At 42.9% G+C, this 15,663-nt stretch overlaps 1 protein-coding gene across 1 annotated transcript in view; it reads left to right on the top strand.

The window, feature by feature from the left end:
• KIAA1549L (KIAA1549-like ortholog) overlaps window positions 1-15,663 on the top strand; it is a 138,342-nt gene that overhangs the window by 91,221 nt on the left and 31,458 nt on the right. The window contains exon 16 of the mRNA XM_011965560.1: window positions 11,454-11,804. Within this exon, the coding sequence (XP_011820950.1) occupies window positions 11,454-11,804 (351 nt within the window). The remainder of the gene's footprint in view (window positions 1-11,453; window positions 11,805-15,663) is intronic.

Here is a 15,663-nt window from a genome sequence, read left to right as displayed (position 1 = left end):
TTTTGAGACAGTCTCAGTCTCTCACCCAGGCTGGAGTGCAGTGGCATGATCTCAGCTCACTGCAACTTCTGCCTCCCAGGTTCAAGCAATTCTCCTGCCTTAGCCTCCTGAGTAGCTGGGATTATAAGCATGTGCCACCATGCCCAGCTAATTTTTGTATTTTTAATAGAGGTGGGGTTTCATCATCTTGGGCAGGCTGGTCTGGGACTCCTGACCTCAAGTGATCCACCCAACTCGGCCTGCCACAAGTACTGGGATTACAGGTGTGAGCCACCATGCCCGGCCTGCACTTACTGTTCTGAATTGTGTCACACACCAAAGAGAGGACTGGACTCCTCCAAGGGTGCCTTTCTTCAGCATGACTGGACAAGGGATGGACTTGGTGAAGGGTGCCTGGGACCTCTCCCACCTTGCCGTAGTACAAGGCCACACTTCCAGAGATGACCTTTAAGGTAATGGTTTTGCAAACACAGGGTGGGACAGTGGTTGCAACTCAAGGCAAATGAATCTTGCTCAGTAATTGAATTTCCCCTGCTCCTTAGAGAGCAGCAAGTTATGGGGGAAGAAAGACAGGAAGTTGAGCTGGCACCTGAGACTTCTGTTACATGGGGAAGGTGTTTTGCTTTGGGGGCAGTGAGTAAGGCTGAGAGCATTGGAGCACCTTCTTTTATGCTTGCCTGTCCCATCTTCATGGTCTCCGTGGAGACTCTGATTATGGGTCACTCTCTGAAAGGATGTCCCTATTTCCTTAGAAGTCTATGAGAGACCCTTTCATGTCTTTTCTACCCACCTGAAACACAGAAACAGCATGCTGTCCTCACATCCCCATAGCCCTGGAGTGACTGTAGATCATCCTTTGGAAAGGCATCAGAATGAAATTTGAAATGTTGCTGACATATTTTTTAAATTCCATTTGCACACCTTTGCAGAAAAGTCACCAAGCCATTATTTTGAACCCCACTGCCTGTTCTGAGGGCAACCAATCTCACTTTATTATTAGAGAAGCTTCCGGGATGCAGGCTCATAGGAAGCTGCTACAAAGCTCTCTCTGCTCCTGTACCATCATGGTCTTCTTCCCACCTGGTGAAGTGAGAACTCCCTGAAATGTGGTTTCCAGAAGCAACTTTCTAAATATGTCTCTGCTTCCTCAGTAACAGGCAGCACTTGCAGTGGGCAGAGGAGGCATTAAATGGAGAGAAGTGGCACTGTTTGTGTGGCCCAAAGGACTCCAATTGGTGGAAAAGAAAAATGGACATGGAGCCAGATAAATTTCATCATGGCCAGATGGCCCAGGAATTTATCTTGCTGAAACCCCCACTCGGTCTCTGGGCCCTTGCCATGAAGTTGCATAATTTGTTCAGAATCTGTTCTTGCAGGATGGAGCTGCGATTGACAGTGAGCTGAAAATCAGGGCTTTGGGGCAAGGTTTGGAGAGGGGCTTCAACTTCCTGTGCTCCAGAAATGAAGTACCAAGGTGGGGCAAAGTGATGTTACACCCACTTGTGGAAAGTGTGGGCTTGTAAAACCCCTGTTCACTTTAGGGCTCCTAACTCAAGAAATTCTAGAATAAGTGGCCTCAAGAGCCCTTTATCCCTCTTCGTTAAGCCCATTCTAGATAAAACTGTTTCATTCATTGTAGACACATGGGAATGTCTTTTACTATTGAAGACTTTTGAGCAGGAATTCTCCAGACTTTTAAGACTCATTTCCACTCATTCATTCAATGAGTATTTCTTCCTGCTCTACCACACGCCATTCTGGGATGCGGCAGGAAACATGGGGCTTATCCAGTAGTCACCACTTATCCGTGGTTTCAGTTACTTGCAGTCAACTATGGTATGAAAATATTAAATGGGAAATTCCAAAGATAAACAATTTATACATTTTAAATTGTGTGCCATTCTGAGTAGTATAATGGAGTCTAACGCCATCCCACTCCATCCCACCCAGGACAGGAGTCTTGCCTTTGTCCAGCTTATCCTGGTCAACAAGGATAAAGTCTGTGCTACCCAGCTGTCAGTCACTGTCGCAGCATGCCAGTGCTTGTGTTCAAGTAACGCTTATTTTACTTAACGGTGGCTCCAATGGGAGAGAGTGATAATGCAATTCGGATATGACAAAGAAAAGCTCTCTAGTGCTTCCTTTAGTACGTGAAAGTTGCTGACTTAGTAAGGAAAGAAAAAAAACGTATTCCGAGGTTGCTAAAATCTCTGGTGACAATGAATCTTCTTTTTTCTTTGAGACAGAGTCTAGCTCTGTCACCCAGGCTGGATTGCAGTGGCGCAATAACGGCTCACTGCAACGTCCGCCTCGTGGGTGCAAGTGATTCTCCTGCCTCAGCCTCCCAAGTAGCTGGGATTACAGGCATGTACCACCCCGCCTGGCTAATTTTTGCCTTTTTAAAGAGATGAGGTTTCACCATGTTGGCCAGGCTGGTGTCGAACTCCTGACCTGAAGTGATCCACCAGCCTCGACCTCCCAAAGTGCTGGGATTGCAGGCATGAGCCACCGTGCCCAGCCAAGAATGAATCTGCTACCCATGAACTTGTGAACAGTATATTGTTATAATTGTTCTGTGTTATTATTAGCTATTGTTGTTAATTTCTCATTGTGCCTAATTTATAAATTAAACTTTATTATAGGTTTGTGTGGGAAAAAAAACATCATGTATATAGGATTCATTACTCTCCACAATTTCAGGCATCCAGTGGGAGTCTTGAAACATTTTCCCTGAGGATAAGGGAGACATATTACACTAGGGAAAACTGACAACAAACACCCATGCACATAGATGTGCAGCACAGTGTCGGGAAGGCTATGGAGGAACATAACTCAGGGAAGGCAGTGGAGAGTACCAGGAGGTTCTCGGAATAGGTTGGGCAGGGCAGGGCCCTCCAGGGAGGTGACTTTTGAGCAGACCTAAAATGCTGGCCCCAGGGGAAGAGCTTTCCAGGCAGAAAGTACAGCAACTGGAAGGGCCCAGACATGCTTGGGGAGCTCAGACACCATTAAGGAGACCGGGGTAGCACAGTTCCTCTTGTTGGTAAAGAGTCTTGGCTTCAACTCTTGCCTTTCCTTCACCCTCACATCTAATCTATCAGCAGCTCTGCCAGTTCTCTTCCAAAATACATCTTGAACTCACCCACCCCTTCTCTGTCCATGACCACCCTACCCAGGCCCCTGTCGTCTCTTCTGGCCTGGGGTTACGGCAATAGCCACAAGCAAGTGCTTCCTAACTGGCTTCCCATAAATTCCAGTCACATTTCTTCCCTGCTTAAAATTCTTCAGTCGTTTCCCATTGCCCTTTGACAACAGTCCAGCCTTCTTACCGTGGCCTTTCAGACCCTGCGTGATCTGGACCCTGCCTTCCTCTCCAGCCCCATGTCCTAACAATTAGGGCTTCAGCCATGTATTAGATCCATGTATTAGTTTACTAGGGGCACAGACTGGGTGGCATGGTTTAAACAACAGACATTTATTTTCTCACAGTTCTGGAGGTTATAAGTTCTAGATCAAAGTGTTGGTAGGGTTGGTTTCTTCTGAGGGCCATGAGGGAAGGATGTGTTCCAGGTCTCTTTCCTGAGTTTATGAAAGGCCCTCTTTTCCCTGAGCCTTCATATCGGCTTCCCTTTATACATGCTGTGTCCAAATTTCCTCTTCTTGGAAGGATCAGTCCTTTTGACCCAAAGGTCTACTCTAATGACCTCATTTAACTTAATTACCTCTGTGAAGGCCCCATCTCCAAATACAGTCACATTCTGAGATGCTGGGAGTTAGGCCTTCAACATAAAAATTTTGTGGGGGACACAGTTCATTCTGTAACAGTTCTTTCTTTTTTTCAAGCACTACCAACTCTCTCTCACCTCTGGGCTTTTTCATAAGCTTTCCTACAACCACCACATGGGCAACCTCTTCTCCTCCTTCAGGTCTGAAAACATGGCACCTCCTCAGAGAAGCTTTCCCTGACCATCCACATCAAGCTAGCTATGTCAACCCATTATGTTTCTTTTATTATGGGAAAATTGACATATGGTAAAAATGTACGGGTTGTTAGTATACAATGTGATGAACTTTGACAAACGTGTATACCTTTATAACCACCAGACCAATGAAAATACCAAACGTTTTCATCACTCCCAGAAAACTCCCTCACTTTTTTTTTCAGTCAATATTCAGCTCACCCGTAGGCAACCACTTGTCTGATATAAACCACTATAGTTTTACATGAACTTCATATAAATGGATTTATTCAGTATGTACTGTTTTGTGTCTGACTTCTTTCACTCAAGACTCATCTATGTTATTGCATGTATGAGTATTTTATTCTCTTTTATACTGGGTACTATTCTGTTGTATAAATATAATACTATTTGTTTATCCATTATCCTATTGTTGGACATTTGAATTGCTTCCAGTTTGAAGCTAGTATAAAAAAAAAAACTGCCATAAACATTTTCATGTGTTTTCTTAATAAGTGTTTTCATTTGTCTGGATAAATTTGTAGGAGTGGAATTTCTGGGTCATAGGGTAGGTATACGTTTAAGAAATTACAGTCAAATTTACAAAGTTTTTGCGTTGCTGCCCCTCCCACTAGCAGTATAACAGTTCTAATTCTAGTCTTCAACCTCACCAACATTTGTTGTTATTAATCTTTCTCATTTTAGCCATCCCACTGAATGTGAAATGATATAATTTCCTTATTACTAATGATGTTGATCATCTTTCCATGTGTTTATTGGACATTTTTGTGTCTTCTTTTGTTGAGGTATCTTTTCAAGCCTTTTGCCCAATTTCTAAATTGAGTTGCTTGTCTTTTTGTTATTCATTTGTAGGAACTATTTATATATTGTGGATACAAATATTTTCTTGTGGTTGGTAGCTTGTCTTTCCATTAGTTGTCTGATAAGATAGTAGTTTTAATTTTGAATAATACTTAAAGCTACAGAATGCGCCTCAGGACTAAATTGTTTTGGAATATCTTTTAAAAAGAAGACACTTGGGGTTCCCAGCAGGGCTATAATTTCCTTCAAGTTTGTTCTCATGGTGTTTCAAAGAGAGGATGAAGTCATGTGGGTACTTAGCCACTGTGTGTACCATCCTAGATGTGTTGGACTGGTTCGCTCATTTTAAAACAACATTGAAAGAATTGCAGGTGCTTGCTCTATCCAGTGGCCACCATGAAGCACAAGACCAGGGGCCCATATATGGAGGAGGAATGGCTTAAATGTCTTCTGAATACTGTGGCCTTTGCTGCTGAGTTCTGATATACCATAACTCTCCAAAACTATAATTACATGTATATCCCCTCACCTGGTAATTCTCCTTCTAGAATTGAACCTAAGGATAAACTCATGATTATATGCAAAGTTCTTTTTTTATTATTATTATTTTTGAGACGGAGTCTCGCTCTGTCACCCAGGCTGGAGTGCAGTGGTGCGATCTTGGCTCACTGCAACCTCTGCCTCCCGGGCTCAAGCAGTTCTCCTGCCTCAGCCTCCGGAGCAGTTGGGATTACAGGTGTGTGCTATGTCACCTGGCTAATTTTTGTGTTTTTAGTAGAGGCAGCATTTCAACATGTTGCCCAGGCTGGTCTCGAACTCCTGACCTCAAGTGATCCACCTGCCTTGGCCTCCCAAAGTGCTGGGATTACAGGCGTGAGCCACTGCGTCCAGCCATATATGCAAAGTTCTAAACACAAGGATACTTATTCCAGCTTTGTTCATATAGTAAGATATTAGGAAAACATCTAAAATAGTGGACTGTTAAATATATGGTAGCCTAAAAACTCCATTTATTAGAATACTATGACATCCTTAAAGTTATTCTCTATAAATACATTTATTCATTCATGAAGATACTCATTTGCAATATTGTTGAATTAAAAAGATTTCAAAATACTGTATTAATGTAATGTCATTTTTAAAAACCTTATATATGCGTGCACGCATATATAAGTGTGTGTTTACATATATATATATATGCCTACATATATATGTATATGTGTGTATGTATTCTGTTTATAAAATCATGACCCAAACAGCTTGGTCTAAGAGAGTATCTAAGTCAAAAGAACTCTGCCAACAAAAGTAGTTTTTAAATACCTCTACTCCTTTACTTATATTTTTATATGTGAGAAGGCAAGTACATAATAGTCAGTAAAACTTTCTAAATTCCCTTAATTCCTCTCCCATTCACATGCCACACCTGCTTCTGCACCTCTCTTGAAAATCTCACCATAAAATTCTGCAGCCCACACCTCTTCTGCCTCTCATTGCCCATCCCCACTTCCTGGTCTCCATCACACACACAATCTGTGTGGCAAAGCGTGGGCTCTCCTTGGAAGTGGAAGAGGGAGAAACTGACCTGGGTCAAGCCCACACTCTCTGTAGTGGCCTGGGGCAGTGGGGAGGCCGTTGGCAGTTCTTTAGTATTCATAATCCTCATCCTATTTCATATGCGTAGAAAACATCTGGAAGGATGTGCATGAGGTCAAAACGTTAACAGTAGTTATTTCTGGTGATCGGATTAGAGTAGATTTTAATTTTCTTCCTTTTGCTTATCTGTGTTTTCTAATTTCCTACCATGAACAGACATTCCTTGATGAATATTTTTAGAATTTTTATTGAAGTATATCTTGATTAGTTTATAAAAATAGCTTTTTGAAAAAAATGAGTTTCTCAGAGCTTTTCAAGAATGGGAAGTCATAGAAGCAAGTATGGTCCATTCCAAGTTAAAGAGGTTTAAAAATAAATTCTCTGTCCCAGATACGGCCCCAACCCAAGCCAACTGTCAGCCAATACTGGGAGGTCTGTCTTTGTTCCTGTCTCCCCTCTTTTGTCAAATAAAAGCAAAAGGCATTTTCAGAAATGTGCCAGTGAGGGAGAAGGGTTTAGGGCAAGTTCAGCCAGTCGATGTGATATCTCGTATCTGAAAATGGACACAACTGTAGAGCTCTGAGAGGCTGAGGGAGGAAACCCACGTGGAAAAGGCAGCACAGAGCTGGCACACCACAGGTCCTCGAGTCAATCTGAGCACCTATTATGTTTGTTCATTGAACAGACAGTTACAGCTTCACCTCTGGACAAGGTCCCGGATTGGGGGCTGTGAATACAATGATTAATAAGACACTGACCCAACCCTGAAGGAGTTCCCAGTCTATGGGAGGAGATAGATAACAGCAACAATAATAATTGCAGCTAATGTTTATTAAACAAATGCTGATGTGCCAGATACTGTGAGTGCTTCGTATTTATACATTGATGCTTTTCATCCTTATAGTAATCTATAAGGTAGATTATCTCAATAAGTATTTTGTCTTCTTTTCTGGTCATAGAAATTTGTTTGACTCTGTCAGAGCCCACAACTATAGTATGGTAATAGATCTGTTTATATATATACAGTGGGTAAGAGCTTAGGTGCCAGAATGAAGCTTTCTGTGTTCAAATCTCAGCCCTGCTAATTATGAGCAACACATTTGTCTTTCAGTGCCTTAATTTCCTTGTCTGTAAAGTGGCAATATTCATAGTTGTTACTTTATAAGTTCTTATAAGGACAAAAAGAGCCGAAATGTATAAAGTACTTAAAACAGTGCCTGGCATGTAAGCTGTTGATAAAGATGAGCTGCTATTATTGCTGTTGCTATTATTTGTTTCCTCCTATTGACTGGGAGCTCCTTGAGGGCTGGGTCACTATCTTATTAATTATTTTATCCATCACCCCCAACCCAGGGCCTAGTACAGGGTTGAAACCAATAATTGTCTGTTAAGCAAAAGGACAAACTTCTCACTATTCATATGTTTTAGTTGGGGCGGGAGGTGCAGGGGATGGTTCCCTTCATGAGTAGATGTCAGATTTCCCCAAAGATGATGATAATAGGAGCAGTATGGCATCTCCCAGAGCAAGTAGAGTCCAAGAAACATAAATGTCAGACCTTAGTTCAACTCTCCCATTTTACAGATGAGGAGCCTGAGGCTTATGGGGTTCCTGCGACTTCTTATTGTCATGCAACTCATTAGCATTGGAGGAAATGTGTTAGGGAAAGTGGGCCTTTTATCTTAACCTCAACTTCCACCTCAAGGGTGTTATAAATAAAGTTTCAGTGCTGCAAAAGAATTAGCACTTGAATATAAAAATTTTTTTTTTAATTCTCAGTAAGGCAAGTTACTTCTATAGAAGGGTGCACCCTTACAGATGGAGCAATGGTGAGCGCACACTTGGATAAGGGAGGAGAAGGGGTTCTTATCGCTGACGCACATGGCCCCTGCTGCTGTGTCATTCCCCCATTGGCTAAGGTTAGACTGCACAGGCTAAACTAATTCCGATTGGCTAATTTAAAGAGTGACGGGGTGAGTGGTTTGGTGGGAAAAATGGTTATGACAGAGCAGGTAATTGGAATGAGTCAGGGTGGAGTAGGTAATCAGAACGAGTCAGGGTGGACCAGGTAATCGGAATGAGTCAGGGTGGACCAGTTAATCGGAATCAGTCAGGGTGGAGTTGGTAATTGGAATGAGTCAGGGTGGAGCAGGTAATTGAAAAAAGTTTCTTTATGAGGAAGTTAAGTTTAAAAGTAGAAGGCAAAGAATTGAACATACTGACATACTGACTCTTTGAAAAGAAATTTAGAACTTATATCTAACAAGGGGAAGTGGACGGAATTTATTTCAGTTTAAGTTCACAAAGCTTGATTAAATGCCAAGTGCCTGTGCTAGGCTTCTGAGAAACAGAAGTGAAATGGCTTCAGGGAGTATCCGGTCTTGGGGAAGTCACAGTTTAAGCAAATCCAAGTGTGATGAGAGGAAGCCCAGGTATAATGAGAGCTAGTCTTGTTTCTATCTGTAGCTATCGAGAGATGATTGGTGGCCTGATCAAGCCTGTTGAGAGCATACTTGGACCTTCCAATGAAAGGGAACTCCCCATGTGGAATGGAAACCTTATGGGGGAAGCAGAGGCTGATCTCCATTCGGGGGGCATGGGTCGGTGGCAGTGGGAGCCTGGAGAAAAAGTCTCTACCTTCCCAGCAAAGGTAGCACTTACATATGTGTGTATATGTATAACACATATATGTGTGGTGGCCTAGCACTGTTCCCTACCAACCTTACTGAAAGAACTACCCACCCCCAGTACTAACCCACCCCAGGGCTCTTGGGGCAGTGGGAATAGGGAAATGTTGCTAAGGAGGATGCTTTTGCCCTAAGGCACAACTATAAATTCATGTGATAATAGATCTACTAATATATCTGGAAATGCATAGCACAGCTCAGGGGTGGGGAAATTGTACCTCAGCTCACCCCTATGCTGTTAATCTCCCACCTGGGAGCGGTTTAGCATTGAGCCTCCGTTATGTATCAGGGAGACTCTGGATGTCGGGAGGAAGGGCCTTGTGTGGCTAGCAACCGGCATGAGCAGGACATTGACATGAGAGGCAGTGCCGTTCTGCAGGATGTGTGCGGGTCAGGAGCCTCTGCCGTTGCCTGCCTCTGAGTAACTTCAGATAAGTCACCTCCCCATATGTTGAACGGGGCTTGAATTTAGTGATCTCCTAAAGTCCCTTCGGGCTCTGCAGTTCAGTTTTGAATGTTCTATGCATTGTGAAGAACATAACTTTCCAGAGTTGCATTTGCTGTTGCAGAAGGTATCTCAGGCAAAACCACATCTCAACAGGCAGATCTGCTGGCTTTCAGGAAGCAGGTTTCCCAGTCAGTGACCGTAAGCCTTTCTCTAAAGAGCCTCTAAGAGCAGAAGAGCCCCAGTGTGTCCCCCGGCTCAGGAGTTTGGGGGTCATGCACCCAGGCATGAAATGTCTTTGAGTTCTTGTTTATGATTGCAAAGGTAACTTTACATTCTACTCCAGAATCTGTCCTTGCTCTTATTAGTATAAAAATAGTACATGTTTTAAATTACATACTGTAGATGTTTGTTGATAGATCTAGACTTAGAGGCTGATAGAAAACCTCACTTTTCATCTTGAACTTTAGCCAAGTCCTAACTCTAGGAGATAAGATGACAAGAAATGTATATTTTTTTGTGTGCTTTCTATATTTTCACTTTCTTCGCTAATGAGCATGTATTAATTTAATGCTAAAAAGGTAAATATATTTTTTAAAATGAAGTATAACGCAGTTATGACCTTCATGTGTAATATTTAAGGAGGGAAGGACTCCCCATTTCGGGTGAATCCCCTCATGACATTTACTTGCTGTGCTTATTTTATGCATCAGGGTGCTTTATACATAGTAATTATATGGAAATATGTGCAATTGAATGAATAAAGTAATAATGATGATTATGATGATGACAGCAACTAGTATTGTTTTTACCATGTGCTACTACTCTAAAATCTTTAGATGTACCTTTATTTAATCCTTAGAAAAGCCTTTGAGGCAGTATTATCCTCATTTTACAGATGAGGAAACTGAAATACCAAAAAGTTAAAGTAACTGTCCTGGTTGGAATGTTTTGAACACACTGTCTTTTATCTTCTTTGTGCACCTTTTATTTCTAGCTATTGCTGTGGCATCTGCCACAAGGCAGCAGCTTCCCCGTATCGCCTTGGCGGTCCCTATCTCTTCCCTTTTGTGTTCTTGCACCCTGAGATTCATGCATGTCCAGACTGGTGGAATAAACTCCTACAGGCATCCCCACCTAATGATGGCAGAGAAGCCTCAGAGCAAGAAAGCAGACACTTATGAAGCAAGCATTCATTCGCAGGCAAGCACGAGACCATCCATGCAGCCTGCTCTGGAAGCTTATGAAGTCCCAGCTGTCTGCCCACCCTGGTACTGAAGCTGCACGCTGAATGAAAGGTTCAGTGAAGAAAGGCAGGAGAATGTTCTAGATCAGTGGATTTCAAACTTGAATGGGCATCGGAATCTCCTGGAGGGCTTATTAAAGCACATATTGCTGGGCCTCGCCCCCAGAGCTTCTGATTGGGTACCATGCCTTAAGATCCGTGATCTAGAAGCAGGATTTTGTTATTCTCTCTGATAACTAGCATCAGGCAATCAGCACTTCCTTAACCAATGGCTGGAAACAGGACCATTTAGGGAGTGAATCTAGAATGCTACCCCTCTGGGTGTAGATTACAAGACATTCCAGGGTCTTATACCCGAAGGCATAGAGGTGGGGAATGTCTCTAAAATATTTTAGAGAGTACCATTAATGTCATCATTGAAAGCCATTTCTCAAGTCTGTTACACTAACAGGCAGCCTGCAGCGGTGGTCAAACTATGGGCAACTGAAGTGCACACCGATACTCAAGAGTGTGGACTTCCTGATAGAGGACACTGACTACCCCACTAGTGTGAATTCCTGGATAGGGTACGTAGAATATAATTTAAATTAGCACAGATGCATACCAGCATCTGTTCAAGTGAATGTTTTAGAGTAAATTGCAGAGCACCTTCATGGGAAGGAAAGTTAATTAACACATCAGTGGGCTTTGTTTCCTCCCACAGACTGAGCCTGAAATCATAGAGGAAACCAACATTGACAGAGTTCATGAGCCCCGGGGCTATTCCAGGTCTCGGCAGGTGAAAGGCCACTCGGAGACCTCCACGCTGAGCTCCCAGCCATCCATCGACGAGGTCAGGCAGCAGATGCATATGCTGTTGGAGGAGGCGTTCAGCCTGGCGTCCGCAGGCCACGCAGGCCAGAGCCGGCACCAAGAAGCCTACGGCTCAGCCCAGCACCTGCCCTACTCGGAGGTGGTGACCAGCGCTCCGGGGACCATGACGCGGCCCAGGGCTGGGGTACAGTGGGTGCCGACCTACCGCCCAGAAATGTATCAGTACAGCCTGCCTCGGCCGGTAAGTCGTTCATCCCACCCACCTGCCATCATCGGGTCAGTCTGCCCAGTGAGTTCCAACAGGAGACTCAGAGCAGGGGCTTCTACAGATAAAAGCTTTGGGATCTGGAGATGAACTATGCTGGGCCCTCATCCTATCATCCCATCTTCCACCCATGATTCAAAGCCTAAGCTTTTGACTCCTGTGGGCAATGCACGTGAGAATCCCTTCTCTCCAGCCATAATGTATTTTAGAATGAATTGCCTTTTCTAATATCCCTCCTGTAAATGGCTGACCGTGTTCTTCACGCACTGGTGGTTTCCTACACTTTCAAGCCTGAGACCCATTTTAAATATCGAAAGGCATCTCAGAGCCACATGCTAAGGGGTTGTGTGGCCTGGTGGTTAAGCGCACAGGCTTTGAGCCAGGTGGCTCGACTTTAAATCTCAGGTCTACCAGATGAAAGTTGACAAAATCAGAATGGAATCACCTGTGTTCAATAAAATTAAATGAAAAATTTTAAAAACCTGGCAAACAGAGCCAGGGAAGGCCAGGAAGGGAGGGTTTTCATGCATAAATGCCTGATAGCAAGAACTATCACAAAAGACTGCAAAAATCACAATCTTGCACAAAGGCCATTGCAACCTTACACACACACAAAATACTTGTGCGAGGACATCTGTCCAGCAACTGCCTGTCCAGGCTTGAACTGGTACCACACTTGTCATTGATTTTTGCAGCCAAGAATAATTTTCTCAAAACAATTGTGCAATCCTCCCTGTTTTTCCTTTAAAAACTTTCGTCTTCCTTTACCTCCCTGAACACAGTTTACTATGGCATGGGTATTCCCATTGCAATACCCATTCCCAAATAAACACCATTATTTTTAGAGACAAAAAAAACAAGTCTATTATTTAGGTTGACAGCCACTTTCTGGCTTTGTAACTTGGGAAAATTACTTAAAGTCTTTACAAATGAGAAAAATAAGCTACTTTCTAGACTTGTAAAGATTAAATGAGTTAGTGTATGTAAGGTACTGTAAGAATACTTGGTACATAGTAAATGCTATAAAAATATTAATCATAGGTTGGGCGTCGTGGCTCATGCCTATAATCCCAGCACTTTGGGAGGCCGAGATGGGCTGATCGCTTGAGCTCAAGAGTTCGAGACCAGCCTGGGCAACGTGGTGAAACCCCCATCTAAACAAAAATTAGCCAGGTGTGGCTACTATGCGCCTATAGTCCCAGCTATTTGGGAGGCTGAGGTGAGAGGATTGCTTGAGCCCAGGAAGCAGAGGTTGCAGTGAGCCAAGATTGTGAGACTGCACTTCAGCCTGGGTGACACAGTAAGACCCTGTCTCTGAAAAAAAAAAGAATATTGTGATTATTAAGTAGCAATTATATTTCCATATTTGAAAAAACATCCAATGACTGAAAGCTTCTGTAATTTACACTTGATCTTAGTCAAAAAACCAAGAAGTTATAAGTTTTTGTGATTTAAATCACAATTTTAATTAGTTTGCATTTCATTCATCACCATAGCATCTAAAATATATCTTTTAAAAAAGACATAGTTTTATAAACCATAGACTGTGATAGACAATGCCTTGTGCATATATAGATGCCAGATTCTGGGAATCTGGGATGAGTTCTGGGTTTCAGAGAGGAAGGCTTAGACAACCAGATCAAGTCTTCCAACAGGTAAGAAGATGCGATGGTCCATAGCCATCGTATCTCAATTTTGTAAAACCATCTAAAAAAAAATCCATTGTGGGTCATATGATGAAAACTTAAATGGTTCTGTTTGTTATACTTGTGGCTTAGTGTTTGTGGCAAGGACAAAAACATCAGTATTATGTATATTTTATAAATGAAGCCACCTACAGTGGAAAAGGACTGTGAAATAACACAACAGAGAGATGGGTCATCAAACTAGAACCAACCAACCTACCTTCCTTCCTTCCTTCCGTCCGTCCGTCCGTCCGTCCGTCCTTCTTTTCTTTCTTTTCTTTTCTTTCTTTTCTTTCTTTTCTTCTGTCTCTCTGTCTCTCACCCAGGCTGGAGTACAAGTTCAGTGGCATGATCTCGGCTCACTGCAACCTCTGCCTCCCAGTTCAAGCGCTTCTTGTGCCTCAGCCTCCTGAGTAGCAGGGACTACAAATGCATACCACCACGCCCGGCTACTTTTTTGTATTTTTATTAGAGAGGGGGTTTCACCATCTTGGCCAGGCTGGTTTCGAACTCCTGACCTCAGGTGATCCACCCGCCTTGGCCTCCCAAAGTGCTAGGATTACAGGCGTGAGCCATCACGCCTGGCTGAACCAGAACATTATTAAAGGCAGTTCTTTTGTTATTAAGGTTTCCTTCTTGATCAACAACCCATGAGGTCCATATTTTCAGGAAAGGAGAAAATAGCTAACAATACAGAGTAGAAATAATGATGATTCTTAACCCAAGCTCATACAGAGTCCTTTTGTGCTATGATAATGTGGAAATCCGTAGAAAAGGTGGCAATTTAGAAGGATAACTGTGATTACTTTCTGTCTTCTAAAGAGGAGGTGCTTTGAGCTCTGCCAGAAGATAATTGGAAGCTGGTGGTTTAAATACACTAGGCCAGGCTAATGGCATTTATATCATGGAAAAGGTTACTGCCGGTGGCCTGGGATTTCTGCAGTGCAGTTCAGGAGACTCTTGATCATATTTTACCCGTTAACTCTGTGAAGAAATTGGACTCCATATCTAATGTCCAATCCAATTTTGCTAGCAGTCATAATGGATCTGTGCCAAGCAGAATGAAAACATCCTACAGTCTTCCTGTTGGTGACAGAGGAGGGAATTTCAAAAAAGACAACAGGGCTAACACATCTTCCCCACTAGACTCTTTACAGATGGAATTAATGGTAATAACAATAACAGCAAGGTTGGCATCTATTGAGCTCCCATTGTCTACTGGACACAGCTAAGTGCTATGTAGAAATTCTCTCTTCTAATCCAACAACCACCCTATGAGATCAATATTATTATCCCAAAGTACTCAATGAGGAAACCAAAGCTTGGAGAAGTAAAGAAACTTGCCCAAGTTTAGGCAGCTGTAAATGGCAGAACTGGAGTTAGAACCTAGAGCTGCGTAACTTCAAATCCCACACTCTTTCTACCCGCTGGCCAAAGTGACTTGTAGGGACATCTTGCAGGCTCTGATGAGAACTTGAATATCCACACTTTGGAGTATAATCTTCTTATAAGGAAGCTTACCCAAGGCTGGGCTTTGTGGCTCATGCCTGTAACCCCAGCAATTTGGGAGGCTGAGGTGGAGGATGGCTTGAGGCCAGGAATGTAAGACAAGCCCTGAGCAATATAATGAGATCCTGTTTCTACGGAAAAAAAAAAAAAATTGGCTGGGCCTGTAGTCCTTGCTACTTGGGAGGCTGAGTTGGGAGATCTCTTGAGTCCAGGAGTTCAAGGTTGCCTTGAGCTATGATGACACCACTGTACTCCAGCCTGGGTAATAGAGCAAGACCTTGGCTCTATTTAAAAAAAAAGAAGCAGCAGCTTACCCAGTTGGAGTTTTGTCTGTTCTTATCATTGCCCTAGTAAGGGAGCATCTCCATTAGGGTAAAATTGGGAATTTTATGGTCTTTTTTTCCTCCTTTCCTCATAAAAACAACTCCCTCCAAGCCTTTGTTAATGATGAAATACGCAGATATATCAGCTATGACTTCCATTCTGCCACAACACTTAGATTCAAGAAATGCTACATTTCTACACCTGTAATTCCAGCTACTAGGAGGCTGAAGTTGGAGAACTGCTTGAGCCCAGGAGTTCAAGGCTGGCCTGGGCAACACAGAACAATCCCATCTCAAAAAAAAAAAAAAAAAGAAGAA

The sequence above is a fragment of the Mandrillus leucophaeus genome, unplaced genomic scaffold (assembly GCF_000951045.1).
Source record: "Mandrillus leucophaeus isolate KB7577 unplaced genomic scaffold, Mleu.le_1.0 Scaffold73, whole genome shotgun sequence".
NCBI lineage: Eukaryota > Metazoa > Chordata > Mammalia > Primates > Cercopithecidae > Mandrillus > Mandrillus leucophaeus.
The sequence above is the reverse complement of the archived record's forward strand: the minus strand, read 5'-3'. Positions and strand labels throughout refer to the sequence as shown.